General features: G+C 40.7%; 1 protein-coding gene and 1 long non-coding RNA gene across 2 annotated transcripts in view; one reads left to right on the top strand and one right to left on the bottom strand.

Moving 5' to 3' along the window:
• Positions 1–2,437, bottom strand: part of fgf11a (fibroblast growth factor 11a) — a 93,812-nt gene extending 91,375 nt beyond the window's left edge. The window contains exons 1-2 of the mRNA XM_067524984.1: positions 2,028–2,437; positions 577–1,650 (exon numbers count right to left, since the gene is read on the bottom strand). Coding sequence (XP_067381085.1) covers positions 577–769 — 193 coding nt within the window. The 5' untranslated portion in view covers positions 770–1,650; positions 2,028–2,437. The remainder of the gene's footprint in view (positions 1–576; positions 1,651–2,027) is intronic.
• On the top strand, positions 2,004–13,764 carry LOC137138078 (uncharacterized). The gene is made up of 3 exons (XR_010915883.1): positions 2,004–2,119; positions 10,035–10,209; positions 11,712–13,764. It is a non-coding gene; the product is annotated as an uncharacterized lncRNA (long non-coding RNA).
• Positions 13,765–27,886: the final 14,122 nt, after the last annotated feature.

The following is a 27,886-nucleotide window of genomic DNA, read 5'->3' as shown; positions in this document are numbered from 1 at the left end:
TTCCATTTAACATTCAAACACAAAAGGCAAATTAGGCCACAGTGTGTTTCACTTGCCTGGAGGGAAATGAGAGGAAAATAATGGCCCCCAGAATCAAAAATGTGGGGCCTCTTAACATCTTGTGTAACTCTAAATCACTACATGCATAGGTTGTGTTTCGTTACAGACCACCAGCTCGTGTTTGGCAGTGTCGACATGCACCTCAGCAAAGTCATTGCCACAGTAACAACCCAGCATTCATCATGCGTCTGGTCAGTGGTACAGATGTGTTTTTGTATTAAGCTGGAATTTCCTGTACAGCCATAAATACAGGACATGTTGTTTACAGTTACCAGAAAGATGGGCTGGGTTGTTTCCCAGATTCAGATTAAGTCCTCAACTAGAAATTACAGGCTGTGGATTTTTTCCATTGAGGCTTTAGTGTTGAGGATTAATCTGTAGTTTGGCAAGTCAACCATCAAAATCCATTTATGCAGTACAGGCCGAAAATAGAGCGAAAAAGAAGAGAAGATGAGCAGGATGTAGGGAGGAAGGAAAACTCAATATTACAAAAAAGGAAGGCCTGTGAGAACTCACCTGGTCTCTTTTCCATTTTTCTCCCTCGACTGCCACATAGTCGAACCTTCGATATTAATATGAGGATCTGCTTCTGGCAGAGCGACTTGTTGCTCTTCGGGCACGGCTTGCGCTTGCTGGCAATCTGCCGGTTTGCCTGGGGGTCCTTGACCTCCCTGCGCTGGCGAATGAGAGAGCTGGCGAGAGCGGCCATCTTCCCAGCGCTGACCCTGCCGCCGCCTCACCAGCCTCTGGCGGCTCAGTGGCGCCCAGGTGTTGGGGGGTACCGTGGGCCACCCCCCTGCCCGCTCACCCAGGGTGATGGAGCACAGCTGAGGGAGGGGTGCAGAGTGAAGGAAGGGGTTTCTGAGAATGGACTGAGGCAGAGGCAGAAAAAGGAAAGCAAGGGAGGAAGAAAGGGGAGGTGGAGGAGTAAAGGGTGGATCCCTCAAAGGCCCTCCTTAAAAAGGCAACTGGCACTCACTAATGATTGGACTTAGGAGAGTTTGCCTATAAATGTCCTTCTCGTTGTTTTTTTGCTTGGGAGTGAGGTTCAGGTAAAGCCTGTGTTCCACTGTTGAGAAAAGTCATGTTGTTATCCATTCAGCACCCGTGCAGTGCAGCCAGAGTTCCCTGATGCCTCTGTCCCAGCCTGCGTGTACCCCTACCCCCCTTCTGGAGGTCCAGGGAAGTTGGACTCAATCCTGTCTGAAGGCTGTTCATCAAACCAGACCCAGACAAAAATCACATTTAGACTTCTTGACCCGCTTAGTCCTGCAGATCAGAAGTCAGATCTGAATCAATGGGACAAAAGGGAAAAAATCCCAAATTCAAACTCCAAAATCACAAACGGGACACTGCTGGGATACACTGCAGCTCCTGTTCTTCTGGTCCCTCACTCTTACAATTTTTCCATCCAAACCAATGTCAGAACAAGAGAAGTAGAAGAAAGAGGGACCATCCGACCTGAGGTATCAGCTCCACAAGATGGGACGAGGATGAGAGGACGTGGACGGACGATGCTGGACGAAGTGCGGCTTGTTTCCTTGTTGTCTTTCAAGCTCTCCTGGCATCACCCATGGATTTACCCGCACCCTGAGAGAAAAAGGGAAACAGAGAGAGGCTTGATACATCCTGCATTTCCCAGGGATAGAGGTGACATTCATGAACGAGAGAATGTGGGGATAAGAGAGACAGACAGGGACACAAAGAGAAAGAGAAGAGAGGGAGGGAGGGAGTGCAGTGAGTCTATCTATCCCCTCTTTCAGTTCGGGCACTCCAACTCTCTGAGCAGCGCGCTACACCACAGCAGAGCGCAGCGCCGTGTCCTTCAGCCACACATGCCGCCTCGCAGTTGGGAGAACGAAGGATGAATGAGCAGAGGGAGACAGGGAGGGAGGAAGAGGTGGGGTGACAGGAGGGGAGGGGAGGGGAAGGGAGAGGGGGATGCTGGCAGGAAGCCCATGCCTTACGGTGGGTGCTGGATTCCCAGTCCTCGTGCAAGAGTCTCCCAGTGATGGTGACAAGTAGTCCGGTCTGGTTCTGCTGAGTCCAGCTGCACAGTGTAAGTCTGTGGGTGTCTGTGTGTGTGTGTGAGTGAGAAAGAGAGAGAGAGAGAGAGAGAAACCTGGAAAAGTGTGTGTCTCTCAGGCAGGGTACCTCTCATCCTCAGCGCACATGTGAGAGGGAGTGTGTACGTGTGTGTGGCAGAAGCAATAAGTGAGGGGTTGTGAGAGTGTGTGACTGAGGCAGAGTGTGTGTGTGAATGTGTGTGTGTGCAAATCTCTAGCTTGTCCCTGTTCACAGTGCATTACAGAGCGGTCGCTGGCAGCGTGCTCCTCATGCTCTCTGTCGCTCGCTCCATCCCTCCCTGTGTCTCTCTTTCTCACACGTCTCTCTCCGCTCTGTCAAGTCAATTTCCCTAAACCCTCCCCCTTGCTCTTCTTTCTCCCTCCCTGTTCTCCTCCCCTCTGTCCCTCACAACTCTCCTCTGATGTCTGTGATTTGAAGCCCACTCCTTCCCTATCGCCACCAATTCCACTCTTCACCTCTCTCATGCCACGTTGGTTCCAGGCTGAGCCAGGCTGGGTCACAAAAAAAATCACGTCTGATGTGATGTTGGCTTAAAGAAATCCAGTAAGTGAGGTCGTCTGTGTGGTTCTGACGCTGTGGAAGCGATGTGACACAGTTTGAGTCAGTCTGGACTCTGCACTGTCACTGTCGGCACATTTAGTAGCACGATCACACAAACACACCTTATCACATATAATGCACACACAGTACACAATCAAGTTTTTGTGAATTCCCTTCAGGAAGAAGCTACAAAATAAAAACATGGATTTTATCATGAACTTACCAGAATAGTGCCAACAAAAATTTTCAAATCAGATACTTACCTCATTGCATAAAGCAGTCAGACGCAGCCATCAGCTGCCCAACAGAAGAAGCACAGTAGCTTTCCAGTTGAAGCCCCCTTCTTATCTAACTGACAAACGTGGACCAACATTGTCCTCCACCTGAGCTCGTTGAATAAGTCACCAAAGAAGCTTTCAGTGGCAGAAGGAGCACAACTCCAGCATATTCTAAAACATGTGGATGTGGTTAAGCAGCCTGCCAGGTGGGGGAGACAATAGTTTTTCTTACTTATAAAAAAAAAAAATGATTTGATGTTTGAACAGTAAAGAGGTTTCCTTTTTTTTTATCATTAGCAGCATTGACCTTTTGATGAACAGCCATGAGGTCTCTGAACAGATACAACTTCTCTGAGATTTCAGAAAACAGTAACATGTCTCAGCATCCACTGGACTGCACAAAATGTTATACTGAATTATTAGCTTAACGTGGTTCAGCTTCAAATGTATTTGTTGCTAATTGGTAATAGTCCTCTACAATTTTCCATGTTAACATGATACAACCCCAATTCCAAAGAAGTTGGGACGATGTCGGATTTGCAAATGTCATCAACCCATATTGTATTGACAGTAGAACATAAACAACATAACAGATGTTGAGACATTTTACCATTTCATGGAAAACATGGGCTCGTTTTGAATTTAATGGCAGCAACACATCTCAAAAAAGTTGGAAGAGGGGCAACAGAAGGGTAGGAAAAGTAATTGCTGCAAATCAAAAACAAAGAGCTGAGCTAAACATGCAGCTCTCTTGTAGTCAGTTCCTCAGCTCCCGCTACCGTGTCACGTCTGCTCACTTCAGTAGCTGAGCTGAACAGCATCTCTTGCCACAAACCCTTTGCGTTGCATTGTTCCCTTGACAACTGCACAACAAACTTAAAAGGTTAACTACAAAGGCAACTATCAAAGCCTTATGATGTCACTAATGACATCATCAGCACACAGAAACATAACACAACACACAATACAGTACAGTTCACAATACACAATACATATTACATAAAACTAAACTAAAACTGAGGAAACCTGTAGTTGGCTTCTACATTTTCTTAATCCTGTAAAGCTCATCAACAGGGATGCAGTGGCTGGGGGCAGGACAGGAGCACAGGCACGTTCGCAAAACTAAGAGATCACTCCTCTCAAAGTAAGCTAAATAGAAAAAGTAAATGTATTAAGCCCAGTTAGAATCCACTTGGTCAGAAGGTGGCTAATGCACAGGCAGTACTCTGCTGCAAGCCACCTTAGATCCTTCCAACACACAGTTGTTACAGTTGAGATCCAGCTCAAAGCTCACTGCTTTGCACCTTCCTGCTTATCAGTAGAAAGGAAAACGTTGGAGGAGAATCAGGGGGTCAAGAAAACACAACTTATCTTGGAAAACAACCACATTTTTTTAAACATAGTAACACGTTACTAATATTATGTTGTATTTAATATTACTTAGTAATAGTATGTATGTTTCCTCCCACAGTCCAAAAACATGCATGTTAGGTTTGGTGAGTTGGTAATTCAAGTCCGCAAGTGTGAATGGTTGTCTGTCTGCATATGTCTCTGTGTGGCCCTGACACAGACTGGCCACCTGTCCGGTGACATCAAAGTAAGATCAACATCCAAATTACCAAAGAACCTCAGGAACCCGAGCCACTCATTGCAAAAAGCAACAGCAGCATCACATTTAGCGTACAGTTTCATTTTCTGAGTATGCTGGTGCCACTCTGTGATCTAAGTGGACATCTGAATACCCTCTATTGCCCTCTGCTCCAACTCTGGTCTGTATAAAGGAATTTATTAATGCCCAGGCTGAATAACACTGATAGCATGGAAAGATTTTCATCAGCTTGTGACCAAAGATAAAGAAACAGTAAAAGTACACAAGTGAAGCAAATGAAACCAGAAGTACCCATTGTGTCTCCCATCTTTTTAGCTCACTCGCCTCACTTGCTCCATGTTTCTGTGAGAGTTCTTGTTTGTCAAAATAATCCACTGTTAGGGTGCTAGGTGCTTGTTAAGTGTAATAAGTGACTCCTACAATAACAGGACTGGTAAAGAATAATCAATGAGTTGAAGGTGATCTCAATGATAAATTGCCAAGGCTTTAGAGAAAGAAAAGGACGATTCCCCTCCTGTTTGTGATAAAAGGCTTAAATTAAACTATGATGACAGCAGAGCAACTGTGCCTCAGCCCCCGGAGCAGTGAAGTTCCCCTGAGAAGGCAAATGTGAAATGATCGTGGGATCCTGTGATTGTAGGCCTCCCTGCTACTGGTCTCTCCCTCTCCTGTTCTGCTGGCCTTGCATGGAGCAAGAAGAGAAAATCCTGCAGGATTTCCCCAACACACAGTGACACACACACACATACACACACACACTCAGTCACCGGTCACTGCAGTTTTCTAGCTGTTAAATAACACAATTATCTCTCTCACACCACGTCCTCTCACTGCATGATTTTTTTTTTCCCCAAGCCCCACCCAAGGGCATCCCTCACCCCTCCTCCACCAAGGCAACCACCTCTTCTCATTTTGGAAGTTATCCCACAATCTCCAATTCCAGCTCTTAAATCACAGCCTGGGCTAGCGCAGAGGCAAGCGGAAAATGGAAATGGGTGTAAATAAACAGACTGGTGGATTAGAATGAAGACATAACTCGGCATAAAGGAGCCAAGACACCGTACAGAGGGTGTCAGGCCCTCTGGGGGGGTGGGGGAGAACAGAGCATCGAAGGAGACAGACGAGAACGCTGGCCAAGACAAGGAGACAAAGAGGGACAGAGAGGACCAGAAAGATATGTACTGAGTCATTTGTGTGTGTGTACGTTTCCATGTCCTGTATGTGTATGTGTCCGTGCACATGTGTGTCTGCGCCAGTGTCATCCATGGGTGACTGGACATCAGTCTCTTTTCTGATCGACTCAGTTTCCATTGGAAAATGCCACAGAGGGTGACACCATGACCGGTCCCCATCAGCCACAGGGCAGCCACAGTATTGTTTTCCATCTTGCCCACGCTTTCCCTTCTCTCCATCCCTCCGTCTGTCTCTCTCCACACGGCTCTCCTCACCCCGACAGGCTGGCCCAGTTCTGTCTTCATGTCTCTTCAAGTTTAAGTCTTCTTAGAAAGTTCTTTGTTAGTCTAGTTGCTGGTTTAGGGAGAGTGTTAACACAATGTTGGTGTCTGTGTTCACACTGTTCACATTATCAACAAGTTCCCATGGGTTTGTTGATATTTGGTGGATTTCACATTTTTTTTTAGGGATTTCAGCCTTGTCAGCAGCCTTGTGAGGATGTGGTGTTGAATCAGCATGATGCCCATGAATACTCGTCTTAGATTAGTGCAACTACAGGGTCAGAGATCACGTGCCAAATACTGTGCAATGTCACTACTGCTGGTGCATCTCCCAATATTTATAATTGGCATTATGCAACACTGAAACAGTACGAAATGAGCAAGCTGGAGGCAAAAGTGTGTGTGAGCAGGTCCATCACTATGGAGCCCATGTGAAGCCACTCACCTAATAACACTGTGATGCTATGATGTGCAACAGAAATAAACGGGAATCTACAAAACTCTTTATCCAAATCTTTTTACTGATACTGACATTGAAAAAAATACACAATATAATGTCTCTCGTCCTATTTAGTCTTTTGTGTGTTTGTCAGTTTATCTTTGTCTTGCTTCAGCTAAGTGGTCTTTGGCTTAACTATCTCTCCCCATGCAACCCCTTTTTTTTCTGTGACTCTGTAGCGATGACTGCTCCTTTTTTGCTTTAAAGTCTAATCTCAGGTTCATTATGTAAAGGTGTGTTGCCTCATTTGTTATTTCTAGCTCCAAAAACCTTAAATTAAGGCTTTTCTCCTCCTTTCTCTCCCCCTATTTCCTCCATGATTTTTTCTGTCAACATTAATGATAGCTCACGTATTTCAACCATTTATACATATGTAAATTATAAAAAAAAAAAAAAACACTATGGTGCTTTGACAGTTGCAATATAGCTGCAGTAACGTGAATTATTGAACTATTTTGTGAAAAAAATCTAACAAAGAAAGGTTGCAAGCAATGTGTGTATAATGGGAAATTTACAAATGTAGATGGTTGCATCTCTAGTGGGAGCATCCTTGAGCACATCGATAGGGAAACTGTTATTTTAATAAATGGAAAGATCAAAGCAGCTGTGATCAATACTTTTAATCAAATGATGATGTAAAAAAAATGCAGCGCAATTTAAAAGGCGTGACTCATTGTGATGAATCACATGGAAATCATTACCTAAATCTATGGGTTACTCCAGTTTAGGAGTTTATATGAAGCACCAGTTCAACGTTTACCATAGCTGTCTATCCCACATCACATCGCCAAATCTCACTGCTGTAGAAAACGTCTCTTAGCAGTCGGTAGAGACCAAAAATAGCTACAGAAAATCAACCATGTTACGTTACTGGCTTCATTAAGCTGTTCGTTTAAGCTTATCGACACACTAGGTTTCTGCCTGGTCTCGTCCATTCAAAGTATTTTCTTGAAAATGTGATGTGAGGAGCAGGTACACCCCCTTCTGGGAGGGGGGTATTGGGAAGGCCCCACACAGACACAGAGAGAAGATAGGACAGGGAATGGTAGGAAGCTAATAGTGGTTCTTTCAAATTTAACAAGATAATCTAGAGGATTGCACACTAATGGCCACTGCTATTATCTTCCCTGACAACTGTTTTATAGTCATTTCAGTCCCTAAAATCAGGTCTATGTTAGAGTCAGGTTAGTAAGAGGCCAGAGAATTTAGTCTAAAAGACACTAAATTCAAAATGACAACAAGTATATTTACTCGCAATATGAATACTATATAATAAATCAATAAACATTTATGTAATTATACGTACGTTCCAAACGATTGGTGATGTTGTAGTGCCCCTTTAACTATCACTGTGAGGTGCAGACAATCTGCACAGACTGCAGAGACAAAAAGAAGAAATCCATTAAAAAAAACAGTGACGCTGGGGAGGTAAGTGTGGCAAGGACTGGTGATTCATGCTGAAAATGCACAACAATCACGAAGTGTGTGGTCTTTATCACATTCCACTGCATACAGAAATAACCATGCTCATGCAGTGTAGATGGAGACCAACATATACTGGAGCTCAGCATTTGTTATGTTGACATCACAAATTGCATAGTGGGAGCTGAGGGCGCTAATACATTACGACTATATTTTTCAGCCTACATCTTGCTGGGACTTGGTGTCACAGATAAATACAGTCAATAAAGATAGAATACACACACACACGTATCTATAAAACCAACAAACGGACCAACATCAAAGCTGATACACAAGTTTGAAAAGTGCTTGTTAATCATTTGTGCATTACAAGCTTTGGTAAACTATGATGTGGTGTTGGTGTCTGTGTGTGTGTGTGTGTGTGTGTGTGTGTGTGTGTGTGTGTGTATCTCGCTCCATCTGTGCGTTACCCCCCACTCACCTCTAAATCCCGAGACACAGCTGTGCGTTACACACTGGTAAATTATGTCTTGAGTAGGGCTGTGCTGCTACTAGTAATGCAGTAATGCTCAGTCCCTCTGCGTCAGTCAGGGCCTGTTAACCGGCAGCACGTTAATATAAACAGGCCCCAAACTGGGATTGATATGTAGTGTTTATCTGTGGGGGACTTTAATGAACACATCCTGCAGGTGTCAGCCATTTTGGTCCCCATAGATGTTGCAAATAAGGCCCTTGATGACAGTAAGTGAACCTGGGACAGGATACTAATGTGTGTTGACCGTGTTTTACATTGTATATTCTGGTGATGTTTGTCCTACAAAGCAACACAAATGTGATTACAAAGAACTACAAAGATGCAAAAATCATTGCATTCTAAATTCAGTGCAATTTTTTTTTATTGCGTAAGCCATTCAGTGTAATTTCTTACGCTCTGTATAATGCTTGTTTGGGGCATTGATGGAGTCCACCATTCTCTATTTAGAAGCAGCCACATTTACCAGTATGTCTTTGTCACCACAGGGAATAATAACAATGATTATTCCTAAAGATCCATCTACACTTGGCATTTGTTTTTCTGGCACTTAGCATTTAATTGTGACTGACTGTTAAAGCATTTGCTTTGTTTTAAAACAGATAAATCAGCTGCACTCTACTGTTCTATTAACCTGCTGTTGCTACTGTACAAATGTCTCCAAATTAATCTTGGAAATTGTTCCAAATTGTTTAAGTTATAAGTTAGTATTTGTTCAAGTATTTTTTTGTCTATCGCAGTGTTTGAAGTGGGCCGGTACTCACTGTATGGAGTAATGGCTTTCCATTCGCAGTCTGGCATAACAGGACATTTTTTTGCATGCAAGGACATCTCACAACATTCTGGACAGACATGCCCAACAAAAACTCCCAAAATGATTTTAAAGACAAGGAATTGTTCAAAACCTGTGATGATAAGGGATCTTGCATTTAGTTCTTTCCTTGATTAGTCTATCAAAAGACAAACTCTTTGGGACACGTAATCCATGTACTCTTTAAAACAATGCATATAGAATTGGCCCCACTTTCTTTCTGCCATGTTAAAGTTGATAAAACAATGAATGTAATGATATGTAATTATAATAAGCAGTGCTTCAACCATTTCCAGACCTTGAAATTGAGCTTTTTGTCTTTGTAATTTGGTGCCAAGCACAGCACGCACAGCTCATACAGCAGGAGAAGAATTTATCTCATGCTGGCCTTTGCTTTTCCATCACTAGCGAGAAAGATTAGTTAACTCCATTTTCTGATTTACTGATACAGCCAATCATAGAAATGTGCAAGCAGGCAGCCAGAGGTCCAAACACACCCAGCCAAACATTTAGTCCCTGTTTTCCAAAACCCCGGCAGCCAGGCAGATGCAGCAGGATCCACAGAGCCAAGCTTTATTCTTACCCCAAAATAAATTTCGTGCCACATTAGTGGTGGTCGAGAATTTATAAAAATGGTGGAGGGAGGTCTCTAGGTTAAGTTTTACTACTGATTATAAAAGTGAAAATTGGAAATTTGTCACTTTTCAATTATTCATACCATTTGTTTCCTCTAATTTGCAGCTGTACAACAAAAGGAAACGCTGTTGTCTGAACATGTGGTGATACTGTGAGAGCAGCAGAGCTTTCCTCTCGCTTCTCTGTCGGCACAACAAGACAAGTAACAAGACAGAAGAGCACATTAATGATTCAGTGAACAAAGTGAGGGCCACAGACCAGAACCAAAATGACACTTAATGTGAGTATAGATGATGTTAACTTCAATACAGTCATATTAGAGTTGCATAAATGTGTTATTTACCTTGTGCCTAACTAACCTGAAAAAATTTAACTTGCTTTCCCTGTTTTTCTTCTTCACCAACAATGTTTGAATGTCTCAGGCACGAAACAGTTTCAACAATAACATTCAAATGTCTGTATTTGTGTCTCTGGACAAACACACATTTATTTTGCCTTAGGTCAACATGCTGTACTATTAGGGGGTTCAAGCTTTGGCAGGACTCGTCATAAATTTTGCACTAACTCTCTGTCACCATTCATTTAACCAAAGCCAGACCTTGATCTGTTTCTGTGACCTTGTGTATTTATTGAGAGAAGAAGATGTAATGATGCGTGGTCAAGGTTGCTATTCCTGCCTTGGACAGTAGTTACTTAGCAAGCCAATCACCTATCAGGGTTGTGAAAGAGTGCATATGATGGGATGAAGACTGACTTCTCTAAAGTGCTGAATGCTGCCAATGAATGTTTATCTATGTAATCTGGCCCTTCAGGCAGCAGACAGAAATGAATGGGACAAAAAGGCCACAATGCAGGATTTTCCTACTTTAGCTTGCTAAGGAGTGAACTTCCACTGTGAGAAGTGTTGCTATATGATGACCAATTCACACAAGGAAATAGCAGTTATGCTTACATTTACCCGCTTCAGATGACAGGTTGTTGGCCACGTTTTAGAGCCTCAAAAAATAGAGTCCTGTTACAGCGTTAAAAATATGTCCATTTACAACTAAACTGCAAACGTGATTACATTTTTTGTAGGGAACATAATTATTACATTTCGATGCACATGCACTACAGCATTACCTCTAGCATTAGTACAGCTTGGTTACAAATATATTTAAAGCTACAGTGTGCAACTTTAGTACGCTGCAAAACTCATCTCTATGTTTTTGTCTGCTACATTTTTTCATCTCTAACTCAGTGTTTCTGTTGCATTACGCTGCAGTAATTGATAGTTGTTTTTTTTATTGCACCCATTAGTATAAAACGTTTTGTGCTAATTGGAAAAGTGCATAAAACAGCTGGACAGAAAGTACATTACATAATGTTTTAGTAATCACCTTTTTTTGCTTTATTACAGTGTCGTGTAGAAATTCACACTCAAGCTTGAGCTGTCTTGAAAAATACACACTTAAGAAAAAAGAGGCTAAAATTACCTGAAGAATCAAGCCAATTAATGCGGGATCCCAAAAGTCGCTATTACAACAAAGAATGAAAGTGATTCAGTTCAAAAGCCTCTCTGGCAATCTATTAAACTATTTACGGATGAAGAAACAGCACTTTCCTCTCATTTACTGTGTGTGTGTGTGTGTGTGTGTGTGCGAGCGTGCATGTCTGTGTGTACTCATGTTGCTGAGTATACAAGTATGTCCAACAAGGTTGAGCTTGAACAGCAGTTGTTCCATCTGTGAACCAGTCACTTTCTTTTACAGTCTCACTGTCTGAATATGTGTCCATTTGCAGGCATAAGCATGAATATTCATGTGAGCACAACGACAAACGAGAAGGATTCATTGAAGTTTTGTTGAGGAGACAGGACACGACAACAAAGAAGCAACACAGATTTGAAATAAATAAAGAAAAGAAGAGAGAAAAAGGGAGACAAGAGGAGATCCTAACATTATGTCCAGAGACAGAAATGCTGATGAAGGAAAGAAGACATGAGGGGAAATGAAAAGAGGAGAGAAAACAAAAAAGAAAGAGAAGGGGAAGTTGACAAGGGACAAAGCCTTAGACCCACTCAAACCGACGGAAGAGATGAGAGGAAGACTAGCAGCTCTAAATACTTTAAGAGCAACAGTGGAATGAGGAAGACACAGAGGGAAGCAGAGAACTGACCCGTTGTCGAGGAAATCACACAGTCTCTGTGCAGCACAGGACTCAGCTCTGTGGCCTCCAGCAGCCTCACAGCCTTCATTCTGTTCATTAGGAAGTTTCCTTACTTCCTCTGGGAGCTGCTGAAGAAGTGGGGCGAACACTTTATCACTGGTTCAACTTTTTTTTAAAAAACATTTTCATTGTACCACTGCATGACTAAGATTTTGCAAATGAGCTCTGTTTTAAATTGTCTGGTTTCCTGCATACAGTGGTATTACCAGCATTTTGTGTGTTGGTGTGGTTCGCTCAGGCTTTTTCTCCGGAGTGATTAGGTGGGTGATGTACAGCATAGTGATGCCACGTATCACTGATATCCAGAGTGATATGCGGGTCAACAAACGATTTGAATATGCTTTCCCTTTTTGGTAGAGCCGGACCATATATTGGTGCAGTACCACAATTAATTTCACTTGTTGATAAAGCTTCAGTAGGAAAGATAATTCAGGTTTATAGTGATCTAGAAATGTGGTGGGAAATCTGATTAGACAAAAAACAAACAATATTACTGGCTAGGAGATGTGCCAGAGGTTCATTTGCCATTACTCTCTTTGGGGTTAGCATTGCATAAGATATGTTTATTCTACTATGACAGTGCCAGTTGCATGCTGGGTATTTCTTTCTGTTTTTGTGTGGAGGAATTAGACAGTAGTTTTGCTAAAGTGTGCATGATTCATTACTTTGCTTTTGTGCCATCTCCAAGACTCCCATGTGAAGTTACTGTGACTGATTAGGTAGATACATGGCCTGTAAGGGCATTGTACATGTCTGACTTATGTGTGGCTGTGGGGACGTACAGTTAGTAAACAGTATCTCACGTAGATCTTAAGTACATGTTACATTTTAGTTGATATTAACCAAATGGCAGTCTTTGTTTTAAGCAGTATATTTACTTTATTTGAGGTGGTTGAAATTCACCTGTTTTCCTTTTGCAAGCCTGCTCTGTCCTTTCTATTATGTATGTTGGTAATACACTATTTTTATTTATTAAAACTGCAAGAACCCCAGTAATATCTGTCCTGTGGCATATTAGGACAAAATTGAATCAAGATGTTGGTCTATAAACTATGATAAATGCTTACAATGTGCCGGCACCACTCTCTGGTTGTCACTAAGTCCTAATGACAACGGCAAACAATGACAATAGTAACAAGGTGATGGTTGGCTTTGCCACCGTGTACGTTAAATGTGCTATTATTGCGTAGTTTTCATTAATCACAGAATTTAATGAAACCATTTTATTGTCAATGGGATATGTTTTTCAAGTATGTGACATTTTAAATTTGACCTTGATTAGAACTGTTTAACTGGACTTTGACTTCGCAATCCCATGTTGTGTGACAAGTTCTACGGTCATCGGAACTTTTAATAATAGATATAAGTGTCAGAGGTTTGTCCACTGTTAAACAGTACAATGACATTCTCAAGGGCAGTGCAGAAGCCCTTTTTATGCGAGATAAGGCTGGTTCATGTTTACTTCTCCACAGTCTCTTACCAGCCAGACTGTCAGTTCAGCACTAAAATATTTCCCTCCCTGTCTTTTCCTGACACTCATCAAGTTTATGGAGTCCCGGGCTATTTCCCCTTTACAAGACACAATACAATTGAGGTCAAATTGAAAAAAAAAGAAGCAACAAACCCACCATTCAGTAGACCCTAACATGATTATAACACCATGTTTAAAATCTTAAAAGAAGCTATTTTTTTTATGTAATTGCATACATATACGTGTTGCAATGGAATTTGTCTTCTGCATTGAACCCATTCCCCTGGAAGAACAGTGGTGAGATAGGTGACATCTACCTATTGAGCCACCAGGCTTTTCAGGGGGTTGCAACGTTTTTTTAAGGGGTCATCAGTGTAGTTAGGCTTCACACAAAGAACACATATTCCCAAAATAAAAGCATTGTTTCAGAAACATTGAAAAAATTGCAGATTCTTGCTGCGGAAATGAAACTGGTTTTATGAGACTATCATCCTTTTTATTTCCAATGGCTCAGTGTAATTAACAGTCTGCAATGGCCAGCATTAATTAAAAAAGGTGGAATAAAACAGAAAGAAATTAAATTGTGCCCACCTGGGAAATCCACCTTAAGCAGTTTTTTTATACACCGCTCCACCAGTAGACAGCTCCAACACATATCAGCACATAGACACACACAAAGAAACACACTCTATAAGATCAAATTAAATTGGTTTAAGCAATTGTTCACAGAGGAGCTCCCATCAAGGCCCGGTTCAGTGGTGATGTATTAACTGGAGCCCCCAGAACTGAAGCTGACACTTTAAACTGGTGGAATTTTGAAAACGAAGCAGCTTTAAATGTAACCAGTCAAACCAAATCAGTTTCTGAATGTGTCTTCATTACTGATGCTTGATTACATTTAGCTTTTGGCACGTTTACCCTGGTGCTAGTGGACTGCTTATAAAGGCCCTCACATCTGTTTGCTTTTTAATCGTTCTCACCGTCGTTTGGAAGTGGAGCTCAGCGTGGAGCTCAACAAGAAAATGCTCTGGAGAAGGTCACGACCACAGCAGCTTGGACACACTGTTGCAGCAGCAGAGCTCAGCGTTTGGATGCATCAAATGGAAAACCCCCCCACTAAAGCACTAAAGCTGCGAGCCGGTGCCGCCTGGCAGACAGCGACAACTGGCGCTGAGGCAGGCGAGCCCCATAGGCTGGCACTGCTGCAGCTATAGAGCCGTTGTGTGATATCACAGTGAAACAGAGTGAGATTAGCCTGCCATGATCCACAGAGAGGAAACAAGGGATGGAAAAAGAGAGTGAGGGATGGAGATAGAGCTGTAGAGGGGGTTTTTGTTTTTGGAGAGTAAGATCCTCCAAAGCAGACAGTGAGAAAATGATCATTTTCCTTCATAGTTAGAATTTCATACACAATTGGGCTTTGGTTAAATCCCTGTATTGCCATTATTACAGTTGATTGGATGATATCGACTATATCCGTGCAACACACACACACAGACACACACAGTAAATTTCAGTATTTTGACTCTTTCTCAAACATGTCTTAGCGTCTTTTTGTCTTGTCCTTTGTCTTCTTCTTTGCTGCTGACTTAGCCTTTTCATCTACGTAACCTCACACCTGGACTACCTTTATAAATCATACATGCCTCTCAGTTGAGCCTATGGGTAAATTAGTGAAGCAGCTCATCGTCATGTTCTGATCCCATCAAATATGACATCTCCTAGTGTGGAACCTCCTTTTTTTTCTTCTCTCCTTCCTGTCTCTGTTCCCATGATTTCCTGGGTGGTTCAGTGGATGCCAGCCTCTCACATGAGCACAGGCATCAGAGTTGCGTTTGATGGTTTTAGCTTTGTGTGTGTTTAAAAAGGAGTGTTTTACATTGTATTATATTCACGTTATTTTCTATATGAAGACAGCATGACATTAAGTTTGGACTGTGAGGACTTGTTAAATTGGATTAGTCAGTGATTTGTCAGATACAAATCTGGGCTGTTATACGAGGAACGTGCACTGTGTAGGTCTTACACTGAGGCAAAGAGAAGCTTGGAAAATTTGCAATAAGCAGTTTATTGGCTGGTTACAGGTTCTTGGTACAAAGCGTTCCAGCTTTTTTAAATGCTACCTGTTTAAAACTTCCAATGATGGCTGTGATATTTCATATTAAAAGTTGACTGAGGTGAAGGTGAGGTCATTGGTTCCATTTTTGGCTTTGGGGCCAGTTCTGGTAGGGGGCCTGTTCAGTTCATTTTACAGAAACATACAACTCAGACTAAACTTTAACTTTAACTGGGGAAAGACTGAATGTTGTTTTGAAAAGTTCACAGTTCCAAATCAAAGTCAGGGACAAACCCTGTCCATCTATTCACTTGTTCTATCCAACACACCAACATTTTGCTAATGACTCTACTAATTACTTACATCACGCCAACATTATGATCCTTTTCGAATTTGACAATCAGGTCAAACATAGGACGATGACATTAGTAATGACTCGCAGTGAAGTTGAAGGCTATATTAATCTATGTCAGATCAGTGTTATGTCAAATATTATTTTTATATTATTTATGTTATTATTCAAAATTAAGAATAATAAAAAGGCAATTTAAATAATAATATCAAAGGGTTGTTAGATTTGCATATAATTGTAATTTGGTTACAAAGTAAGTTATTTTTCTTTTAAAATTGGAAATACTAGACTTCCATAAGTGTTGGTTTATGAAGGAGAACTTTGTGCATTAGAGTAACTAACTGCGTCATGGACTAGTGTCCTCTGGAGGGAGTGTAATATTATAAATGTTTATGCTATTTCCAGTGGATCCCTGGAGACCAGAGTGACTCCTCTCAAACCATCAGTTTGTGGTTTCAAAGAGATGCACCAAAGGATGAAAAGAGGCTCTTCAGGTTTAATGTGGTCTAATAAAAACATCATCAGGCAAAAGCTGTTACATCATGCACCTCTGCTGAGTCGCAGCATGCTGCCTGGTGGAATGACAGTAGGAGTCAAGGGGAAAGGGGGGCTGGGGGTTCTGTGGTGGTTAAAGGCATAATAAATGGTAGTAGATGCAGTGTGGCTGTGACCTCTGTCAATCTGCTGCTTGTTAGAAATGACGATTACTAGATGGGAGTCACACCATCGCCCTCAGTTGATTTAGGTGAACGCTCAGTTATTTACTCCACTTTGTGTGTGTGTGAGTGTGTGTGTGTGTGTGTGTACACAATTATAAACCTGCTACCTATAGACCAATGGGTTAAACAGTACTGTGCACCTTGTGCACATAACCTTCATTTGGACATTTTCCAACAGTCGTTGTTTACACACAGATACACATTTCCATCTATTCTGAGGACATTAGAACTGCATGGATATCTGTGGGACGTACCCTAACTATAATAACTACTTCCTGTATCTAATCTTTGCCCCATCATAAAAACTATGCATAAAGTCAAACCAAGTCTTCACTCTAAAATTGATTCATTAACATTATGGGGACAGATTTGTTGTCCCAGAATAAAAGGTGACACCCCACAGTGTGACTGTGCAAAAAGATTTATGTCTCCACCGCATGAGTAACACACGCACGCACACACACACACACACATCCAATATAAAACAAATGTTTAACCTTCAATGAGAGGTTTACCAGAAGGGTGATGAAAATATTCAATATTTGCAATAAATCACAACCATCCAACTCTTTTAAGAGACAACAAATCACTAAAAAACTCTACAGTATCACAATACTAATCTAATCAAATGAGTCCAGCTTTGCTGTATAGGCTAGTCAATAAAAATCCAAATAATCGGTTTAGAAACAATTTTTCCGTCACTGTGGTGTGGAAAGTTTACTTAAATACATTTCTGTTGGAGGTGCGGTGCAGCAGAAATCTGACCAGTATCTGTGACTGTAATTCATCTTCAGCTAGTTGTTGATACGGTCACGTGTATGAACCACAGGTCGTCATGTAGCATCACATTTCTTCTTCTAAATAACATGTCTAATATTGTACATCATTTTTGTAAGTTTTCAATATAATAAATGCAAATGTTATAAAAAAGAGAAGGTATCTGCTGTACACAGTGCTGTATTTACTTTTTGTAATTGTTTCTCCTAAAATCTAAAATTATCCCTAAAATTAGCATAAGCAGTGGGAGGTAGGCAGAAGAAAATATGAATCATCTGCAATATCATAAGAATACGCACGAAAAATTCAGATTCACCACTTTATCACATTAATTCATTTAGTCACATGATGGCTGTTCTTGCCGAAAGGTGGTTATAATCATGTGGGTTTTTTAAGTAAACTCTGCTGATGAATGAGTTTCTATTTTGCATCTCATTCTCTTCTAAGTCACAGAATGAATCCTGATTACTGTGCGCACATGGTACAATGAGTGTAGGAGTAAAACACAAAGTGATTAAGACAGATATTTTGACAATAGTGATTTTTAGCTGTGTTTTTTTTTTTTTTTTTAGCAAGAATAGGAAATTTTAAAAAGTTGGTTGCGCCTGCCAACTGGCAGCAGTGTGAATGTTGACAACATACTATAGCTCCTTTACATACGGTAGTAATCTTTCAGTACGCAGTTCAAAGTGTGATACACATTCAGTTTAATTTCCTTCTGCAGGTTATTCAAGGTGGGTGGAGCAGAAAAGATGAAAGGTTTCTTCCCCAATTCTGTCAGACAGGGGATAAGTGTCTAGTGATCCCAGATTATTATTACTAAATTGACAACAATAGACCAGGAGTTTATTTAATATGGATTTATAATAATGCTGTACTGTATTAATGACTCAGCCACTGCCATGGTGCTTTAAAGCTTTTAAGTCTGTAACTTCAAACCATCATACTGAGACAGGTAAGAAAGTGGCAGTAACCAGCCATTTCCTTGCTTCTCATTCAGCCATTCACACACACTCACACACCGATGGTGGTTGCTGCCATGCAAGAGAAACTTGGGGTTCAGTCCCTGGTTCGCAGGGTCAGTGGTTCGATCACCGTTCCGAGCTACGTGTTGATTATTACTCCATTAGTAACAGGCAGACAGCTTAAGCTTAGCCCATTAACTTTCACGCCTTGAGTCCTACAGTAGATAGAAAACCAACCTACTCCTTGGGTACCCTAAACTACATTCATGACCACTTTATTAGGTACACCTCTTCAGCTCCACAACCATCTCTAAGGTTTACAGGGAATAGTGTGAAAAACTGTAAATATCAAGTAAGCAGCAGTTCTTTGATGCCAGAGGAGAATGAACAGACTAGTTCAAGCTGATAGAAAGAAAAAGTAACTCAAATAACCAGTTGTTAAGCCAAGTCTGCAGAATAGCAAGACAGAAAACCTTGAAGATTACATCAGTTGCCACTACTATTGGCTCAAATTGGGAAACTGACTCTACATTTTGCAAGCCCTTATCTAAATTGGACAACAGAAGTTTGGAAAAGCGTTGCCTGATCTCGTTTTCTGCTGGTAGGGTTAGAATTTGATGTAAACAACATCAGTGTCTCATCCACAATCTTTCAGGAGTGTTTCTAGCACTGTGATATGTATCGAAGAATTAAAGCAGTTCTAAAGGCAAATGTGGGTCTAGCTCATTACTACAGTGGCTGGTGAGTCTATATTAAGTAGACTATGCTGGTATGACATGCTACACAGTATCAAAAAAGGTTATTGTCATTATTATCGTTATGGAGAAGTTCTTTTAACCTTAAAGAAGTATTTGTTTTAACCCAAATCACAGTCTTTTCCTTAATGTACAAGATTTATTTTTTTGTCTAATTTTTACCAGCAGTGTAACTGTTCCTCCATCTCAGCCATGTGGTGATCGTTGTTACCACTGCTGCCAGTCTTACATTGATATAAAGATGACAGGAAATGTCCAAGCACAGAAATGTGCTGATGAGGAAGATAATGCCACCGTCAAAACATTTGTTTGGTTTTAAAGATTTATACTGTGTGATTTGGTTGGAAAACAGAAACTGTGTTTACATTAAAAGCATTTGTTTTTAGTTTGTTCCTTCCTCTCCTTCCTTTTTACTTCCTGTTTGATTAATTAGACAAAGATATTTATACTGTTGTCAGGACCATGAACCTTGCTTGGGGACTGGAGACAAACATAGTCTTCAAAAGTGGTAATAAAGTCTTAACAGAGCAACGTAGAGGTGGCATTAAATGTTTGAGAATCGCTACCATTTGTTTTTTTTTTCCTTACAACTCCTTCCTGGGTAAAGAGATGCACAAAATACGCTGTCACAAAACGCTGCTGTGATTACAGCATGGAATAATTGCTGGATTCTGTGAACATCCCTCCACTCTCCAAAACAAATCCATTTATAAACAGTGTTCAGGGAGAAAAAAGCTAAAATGTGTGTGCCTTGAGGATTTAGCTCTCATTAAATATTGATGAGCTTTTTTTCTTCTGGTTCTTCCCCATTTTTTTATTCACTCTTTTCTTCACTGACACCGAGACAGACACATACACACACTGACCAGCTGCTACATTTGGTACAAAGGTAAAAATAAAATGTATGGCTGATGAACACTCAAATCAAGCAGATTATTTTCCATTTTCAGTATAATGACTCTCACTTGGATTCATTTGCAATTACTTAATGATAAATATCCTGGAGAGCCTATTCATTTTGGGTTCTTCGGGTGGTGAGCCGCAGCTGTAGTGAGCGCTGAGGAATGAGGAACATCTGTTTTACATGAAGAGACTTAATGTCTCCCTGGGTGCTTGGAGATCGCAGGGTGGCATCTGCAGCCTTAGACTGGTTTCAAGTCAGGGACAGTGTGCTGCGAAAGCAAAATGCTGATCGCGACTCTGCTTTGGGAAAGAAATTGACAAGCTGCCTTTGTCAATGTTTTTTATGTTAGCGAGTGATTACTGGCAATGTACATTGTGAAAGGTATCACTTTATTTGATCAAAAGGTGATAAGAATAGAAGATGAAAAAATATCTTGAGGACAAGGACACACATGGACGTCTGCTGTCCAAGTGGACAGACATCTAACACCATAAACACAGTGGATCGACAGCTATGGAAACAGTGTTTTGGCTGAACATGTGGGTCATTTGTTTGCATTTATGGAGAATCTAGTGAGCAGAGCTGCTGCAGCCCTATATGTTGATGTTCCGCTTAGCTCTGTAGCATCAGCAGCTAAGTTCTTTGAACTCAAGCAGATACATCACATAAGAACACATTACTCTTCTTCTTTAAGCTTGGTCCGCATGTGGACTTGGCACATTTCTACCCCAAATGTCCTTCCTGATGCAATCCTCCCCAATTTTTACCAGGCTTGGGATGTTATGGGCAGTTATGCACTGCACAGCTGGGGTAGGCAGTTTGGGGTTTAATGTCTTGCCCGGAGACACTTCGACATGTGACTGGGTAGATCCAGCCGCAAACCTCTGGGAGGACACTCTACCGACTGAGCAACTGCTGCCCCTAAATTAGAACTTTTTAATAATCTCTGAAAACAGAAGATGGATAACATTTTTATTATTTTTACAGCCTTTGGAAATAAGTGTAACGACAGCGATAAATCATTTGTTGGCTGAACTGATGAGGTACATTGAGATGATTCTCAAAGTCTATAGCTGTGTCAATGTTGACTGTATAGTTTCATGGTGAATTAGTCCGTATTCAGCTACATTTTCTTGGCATTAAGACTGATTGATGTTGATTGGCCAGGACCTCTGTCCCAATTAGAGGGAGCAAGACCTCCTGAAAGAGCTGAGCAAAGGCAAAAGACTGGTCCCCTGGTACCAAAGGTGGTGGAGACTGCTCTTATGTTCCTCTCAGAGAAACCTGAAGGGGAGAACAAGAGGGAAGCTGTCGGTTTTAAGAAACTGCTGACTAACTTATCAGCTCCCTGCTTCTATCAGGCTGGATCAGTTTCTGTGACTCTGAAAACCATCTGGAAGGTTCAAGAAGTTTTTATTTCCTTCCATCATTCCATCCATGTCAAGACATGTACCACAAAGTGCAGAGTTTGCCAGGTTCGCCTTCATCTCATCAACTCAGAAGAGCTTTAACGGTGACTTTTGGAAAATAGGGGGACTTTTTGAGAAAGGACGAGAACGGACAGTCACTGCCACACATCTGCAGGAGAAGTCTCTCTCATCTCCAGAGGTTGCTGCCCCAGAGGAGACACAAGAAAAAACATCTGGCTTGTCCGGATGTCTACCTGAATGAAAAGGGTGCCAACAAACACCTGGCTGCCACAGACTGGAGTTTAGTACTACAACAGGAGGAAGTTAGGGCACCTGAGAAAGAAGAATCCCTGGTTGAGGACAGTGATGCTAAGGAAGATAAGCAGCATAGTGAGGGAGCTTTAGAATCGGGCAGAATTCTAATAAAATACAGAAAACAAACATCTTTTAAAATGTTCTCTTTTTCAGTGAGCATTTAATTTCCATCCGCATACGGCATATATACAAAAATTCCGCTGACTGTACTAGACAGTAGATGCATTCATGTTTAATATTTTCATAATTTGAATATATTTTGGCTCCTTACTTCAGTCAGCTAAACACTATGCATTGCCATGAGGTTTGGATTCATAAGACAATGTGTGTGTGTGCGTGTGTGTGTGTGCTACAGTGAAGGATTTTAATATTTTAACCAAATAAAAAAGATATAAATTACTGTAAGAGTATTTGCTGTTATCACTAGAAGATGGCTTTTGCTTCCGCTAAGCTGAGCCAAACTCATCTGTGCCTCCCTGACCAGGCTATGCATGCATAAGTAACCATACTGCTGATACTGGGCTGGAAGGCACAAAGCGGGCTCACCCAATCTAGGCCAGAGCGCTTATCGTCCCTGTTTGGTTTGCTCCTTTGGTTACTATGTGAAGTTCTAAGCTTTGCACAGCCCACTCCTCAAAAAAATAAAAAGTGTTGCCTTGTGATAGCTTTGTTTTTTAAAAGCCTTGATGTATAGTTTGAATAAAATACAGAAAAATAATGGGATGTTTGATGGATGCTCTATCTGTATTTTTCTCATCGTTGAACATAATAATGCCCGAAAATATTTCATAAAGAAAAAATGTTGTTATGAGAATTTGATGGGCATCGGCTGTATTACATTTCTGCCCTTGGAAAAACTGCCCGTCATTTATTGTGCCAGAAGTAAGCAGCACATAAAATACATGCAGTACAATTAGTTAATTCCTCAGCTGGGTTTCTTCACTTATTAATAAGGCCTTTGTGCTGAAGATGGATGAATAACTGTTGCTGGTCTGTATTTGGTATGTGGTAATACCCATTCACATTGATAGAATTACGACCAAGCATGTGATTCAGAAAGTTCAAATAAAGTAGAATCGTGTGCTTGAAGGCCTATTCATAAAGATATGAACCCACTCAGCACAACTGTTTCAAAAACTGTGGATTTTCAAACTCTGGAAAGCTCAGAATTTATTTTGACGATGATGTTTACTGGTAAAAAATATTGAACATTACATTCAATAATACTTTTGTCTTTTACTATAGTCCTCAGTCTGGAACCAGCCCTAGTAATATTTATTGAACGAGTGAGATACAGCTAAGTATAAAGGAGGAGTCATTTGATGTAGTTATTTGACAAATACCAGTTTGTTCATTGGCCGTGACTGAAGTTTCAGGTGGTTGGCTTGCAAGTTTACTGTGATGACAATTTCCATGTTTTTTCTTTTTTTTATAGCTTCATTTGTGTTCAATTATTAATGGCACAGTGAAAAAAAGGCTATATGTTGTTGTTAGTATGAGGTTATATTTGCCTAATACACAGACATAAAAAAAAAAAAACTGTTAAAAAAAACTGTTAAAATAATAATTATTATTATTTTATTAGATATAGTCGTGATGCACAAGAAAGATCGCCCCTCTTGTCCTTGTGCTCCTAATACAGTATGTTCCATTGGATAAGAATGGATTGCAGAGGTTAGAGTGACTGATGAGGAAATCAAATACAACCTTGATCTTTGTTTCAATCCCAACAGGAACATGGTACCAATAGGAGCTAACAGCAAAATATTTCTACTTAAAAAATGAGCATGTAGCTGATATCCACGTAAGATATGTCTTTGATAATAATGAAGAACGCAGTGGCTACAGCATTATAGCGCCATAGTGTTAAAGCAGTGTGTGCGCGTGTGTTTATGTCCGTGTGTCCAAGGTCTGTAGTGATTGATGTCCCTTCAAAGGCCTCTGGGCTTTGGGGACCACAGACATGACCTCTGCAGGGGTGAGTGGCTCAGCAGCCCTGCTACGACTGACTGCCTACCTGGAGGAAGACTCTACATACCTCCTGTGACTTTCTCCTTCATGGAAAACACATGGGACACTTGTGCATGGAGGTGTCCTCGTGTGTCTTTGTGTGTGTGCGCCCATCACCCCTCCACTATATGTGACCACAAAGTGCAGAGTGCCGCATGCAGTCAGGCTCACCTTCATCTCAGCACGTTTTAGGAGCTTCTCCAGCAACTTCTAAAGAAAAGGGGACTTCTCGAGAGGAGAGGAGCTGGAATGGGGGACTCAAACATCACTGCTACCCCTCTGCATCAGGAACTTTAACTTCTTTAGAATCAGGCAGAATTCTAATAAAACCTCACAAACCTCTTTCAAAATGTTCTCTTTGTCAGTGAGCATTTAATTTCCATACACATATGGCATATGTAACTAAAATTCTGCTGACTGTACTAGACAGTGGATGCATTCATGTTTAATATTTTCATAATTTTAATCCATTTTGGCTTCAAATTCAGTCAGCTTAACACTATGTATTGCCATGAGGTTTGGAGACATGAGACTCTGCGTGCATGCGTGTTACAGTGAGGGTCTAAGTAATATTCCTAAAAGTATGGATGCTCACAGTTGTTTATTTGAGCTTGAGCAGAATAGCTATAGAAAGATCTAGGATTAGGTCTAAAAATCTAGAAATCAGTTCACATTTTTTACTCCTGGATCTCTTGTGATTAGGTCTATTGGTTTAATGGGTTTTTGATTAAATGTCTTAGACAAGGTTTGTAGTTAACACAAGGCCACAACTTTTTCATGTGTTGGTCTTTAACAACAAAATGTGTATGCATCATAAACCTTTGTCACAGAGCTTATTCACCTCAATATTTCCAAATGTTAATAGAAAAAAACATTGATGCTAACCTCTGGGTTTGAATGCAAAAAAACATCATCCCTACAGCACTGTGTTTATTTTATTGATCCCCATGATCCACCACTGATGATGCCATGCAGGTTTCATATTGAGGCTGTTAATAGACAGTCTAACCTGTTTAAAACAAGGAAGCAGATAGAAACAATAAAATCTGTTAAAAAAGGCTCCATCAGACAAAGTTTGACCAACATCCGGGTTCAGCTTTACTGGACTCACTGGTGTACATATACAACCTCACTGCACAAAAAAGGTTTTGAATTTCAAATAACATACTTGAGATAATCCAAAATATTGCTTTGATTACTACTTTCAGTTAGTTATATGGACTATAAAGAGTTACAGTATATGAATATGGGCTTGGCCGGCTCTGGGTATATCGATTTTCTTTGCATGATGCATCCAATCACATGGCAGCTGCTGCCTGTATGCACAGAGCTCATTTCAGAGATGGGGCAGCCTGTTAGTAGTGATGGGAACTCTGGCTCTTTGTATTGAGCCACATCATTTGGCTTGGCTCGGCAATAAGCTGGCTCCTTCAGATCCCAAACGGCCGTTCGTTTGCTACAACATCTGGCTTTTATACTGTATTTTAGCTAAATGTAGCTTTGATTCCAATACTGAATTGTATCTGTGCACATATCATTAAATTTGTCATTATATTTGTATTAAACCTTATAATTTATGATTTCTGATTACATTAAATAAAACATCCAACCCAGACAGTACACACACATAATATTTATCTTGTTATACTGCAAACGCTATACACAGCTCGTTTGGTCTTTTAACTACAATCAGAATTTTACTGTGATGTCCACATTAAATAAAATTTTAAAAAATAATGAACTTTCCATGACACAAACATGATTGTTCCCCCTTTACCTTGTTAACCAGATGTTTTGCTTCATGCAGAGGTGCTCTGCAGGGAAGGCAGGCAACTGCTTGGGGCCCCAGGCCAGTTGGGGGCCCTGAGGGCTGACAATATTCAAGCTATGTACTGTGACTGTGTGTAATGTTTGCAATGACACTACCTGTCGCAGACCTTCCTAAGGGGACCCCGACTCTCACTCCTTTGCAAGTAGCACATGATTCAGGGTAAACAAACAGGTCTAATGAAACAAGGAAAACTAGCAGGTATCATTCTAGGGGCGAAAAAATAATAGAAAAACAGGAAGAGGAGAAAAAATATATATTTAATTGATAATAATAATTAAATATAAATACTAAATAGCATTAGCTAAATGCTGCTAGTGTTGCTGTAATTGTGGTGAATAACAGAACTTCCACTGGCATCACATTGTTTCACATAGTTAACTTCACTAACTAAGTTAGCAGAGCAGCCTAATGTGTCCAGCTGTAAGAGTTGGGAAACCAAAAGTCGACTTGTGATACGTACAAATAATCAGCTAACTCAGGCAAAACTTTTTTGCAGTAAACTGATGAAAGCTGTGTCCGACTAAACTAAGTGTCAAGCTATGAATGATAAGGTATGAAATTTAGATGCCAAGTGTACTATAAATCACCACTGGATGTAATCGCACCCGACTGGTCACACAGCAGGTCCATCAACACAACATTAGTTATCTAGTGGACAGAGTAGCTTGTGACAGGGCAGTGGGGTTATTCTGCTGCGTAGTATTAATTTACAAAAAAATAAAAAATAAAACCACAAAAGGAGGCAGCTAACAGACGGGAGCCAGCTCCAGTTGTTCAGGTAAGTGAGCTGGTCAGTTACCTGTTAGTTGTTTGTGACATGGAAAAACGTACATCAGATAATTCATTGATCCATATTTGTGACATAGCAAAGGGGCCTCACAACAATAGAGTAGTTTATGGGAGTCTGATATCTAGCTTCCTGTTGTTAAATTCAAATTTCATAAGTTGATCTGTCTACTGTTTATGGTTTTGTCATTGTCCACCTCAGAAATGCTACAATTGATATTTAGCTCTGATTTAACTGTAACTGATAGATAGTAGCACCACAGTATTTCTTTGATTTTTTTCTTGCCATTGTCTCTACCTCATGTTATTCTCTGGCAGCTCCCTCTTGGCACTGGACGGTAGGTGTTGAGCTGTGACAAATGACTTAACAAGTGATTTGGTAAAATAGTTAAATGATGGGGTGATCGATCCCCTCATTGACCTGGAAGCGGTGAACACTAAAGCGCTATATGTCTTGAGATCAGGACATAGAATGCAACCTCGTGTTTAGTGAAGAATTTCTTATTGAAGTGTGTGTTTAGAGATCAGCGCGACATATTACTGAAATTTACTGAGTAACGGAGCTTTTAGAGGAAATTAGATATTAGATAACAGTCATTTTGTGGGATTGTGTTTATGTACTGTATTAACATGTAATGTTGTTCAAAGTGTTATTTGGGGTAAAAACGTAATAAAAATCATCTGATCATAGTGGTGTTATGCAAATTCAACTAATATATAACTAACAACAACATATTACTTTTTTCACTGTGCAAATATTTATTCAACAAAAACAAGCCAAAAAGAAAAAAGAACATGTGGACAACACTGAGAAGTGACTTACTGCTTCCATGGGACTGAAGAGGGGAAATTGCAGCCAGCTGCTGCCGATCATCAGCTCTTGATTACCTGATCTTCAGCAGGTCTGCAGACGTCTATAAAAGCTGAAGTTTTGGTCAGTTTGTTGGTCTGGAGCTTCAGGGAAAGACATAAGCAGTGGTTTTTGCAGCACATCAATCTGAAATATCAAGCTATTTCCAAAGAATTTGGGGTTCAACGTGAGAAAGGTCAACAGTGACAAAGATTATTTACAAGTGGAAAGCATTTGAAAAGAGTTGACAATATTCCCAGTGGAGGTCCCAACAAACTCACCCCAAGGTCAGAGAAATACAAAAAAAACTCAAGAGCTACGTCTCAGAGCCTACAGGCCTCACTGAGCATGTTAAAGGTTAAGCCCATGACAGCTGTATTAGAAGAAGACTGAACAATTAAGGTTTGTTCAGAAAGTTTGGCAGTCTGTCTAAAAAGGACATGAAATGTCTCTCATCGGTCTTATGGACAGATAAGACCAAAGAGGAGTTATTTAGCAAAAAACCAAATGCAGCATTTCAGCAGAAATAACTCAAACCCACTGTTGGGC

Source organism: Channa argus, chromosome 12 (assembly GCF_033026475.1).
Source record: "Channa argus isolate prfri chromosome 12, Channa argus male v1.0, whole genome shotgun sequence".
NCBI lineage: Eukaryota > Metazoa > Chordata > Actinopteri > Anabantiformes > Channidae > Channa > Channa argus.
The sequence above is the reverse complement of the archived record's forward strand: the minus strand, read 5'-3'. Positions and strand labels throughout refer to the sequence as shown.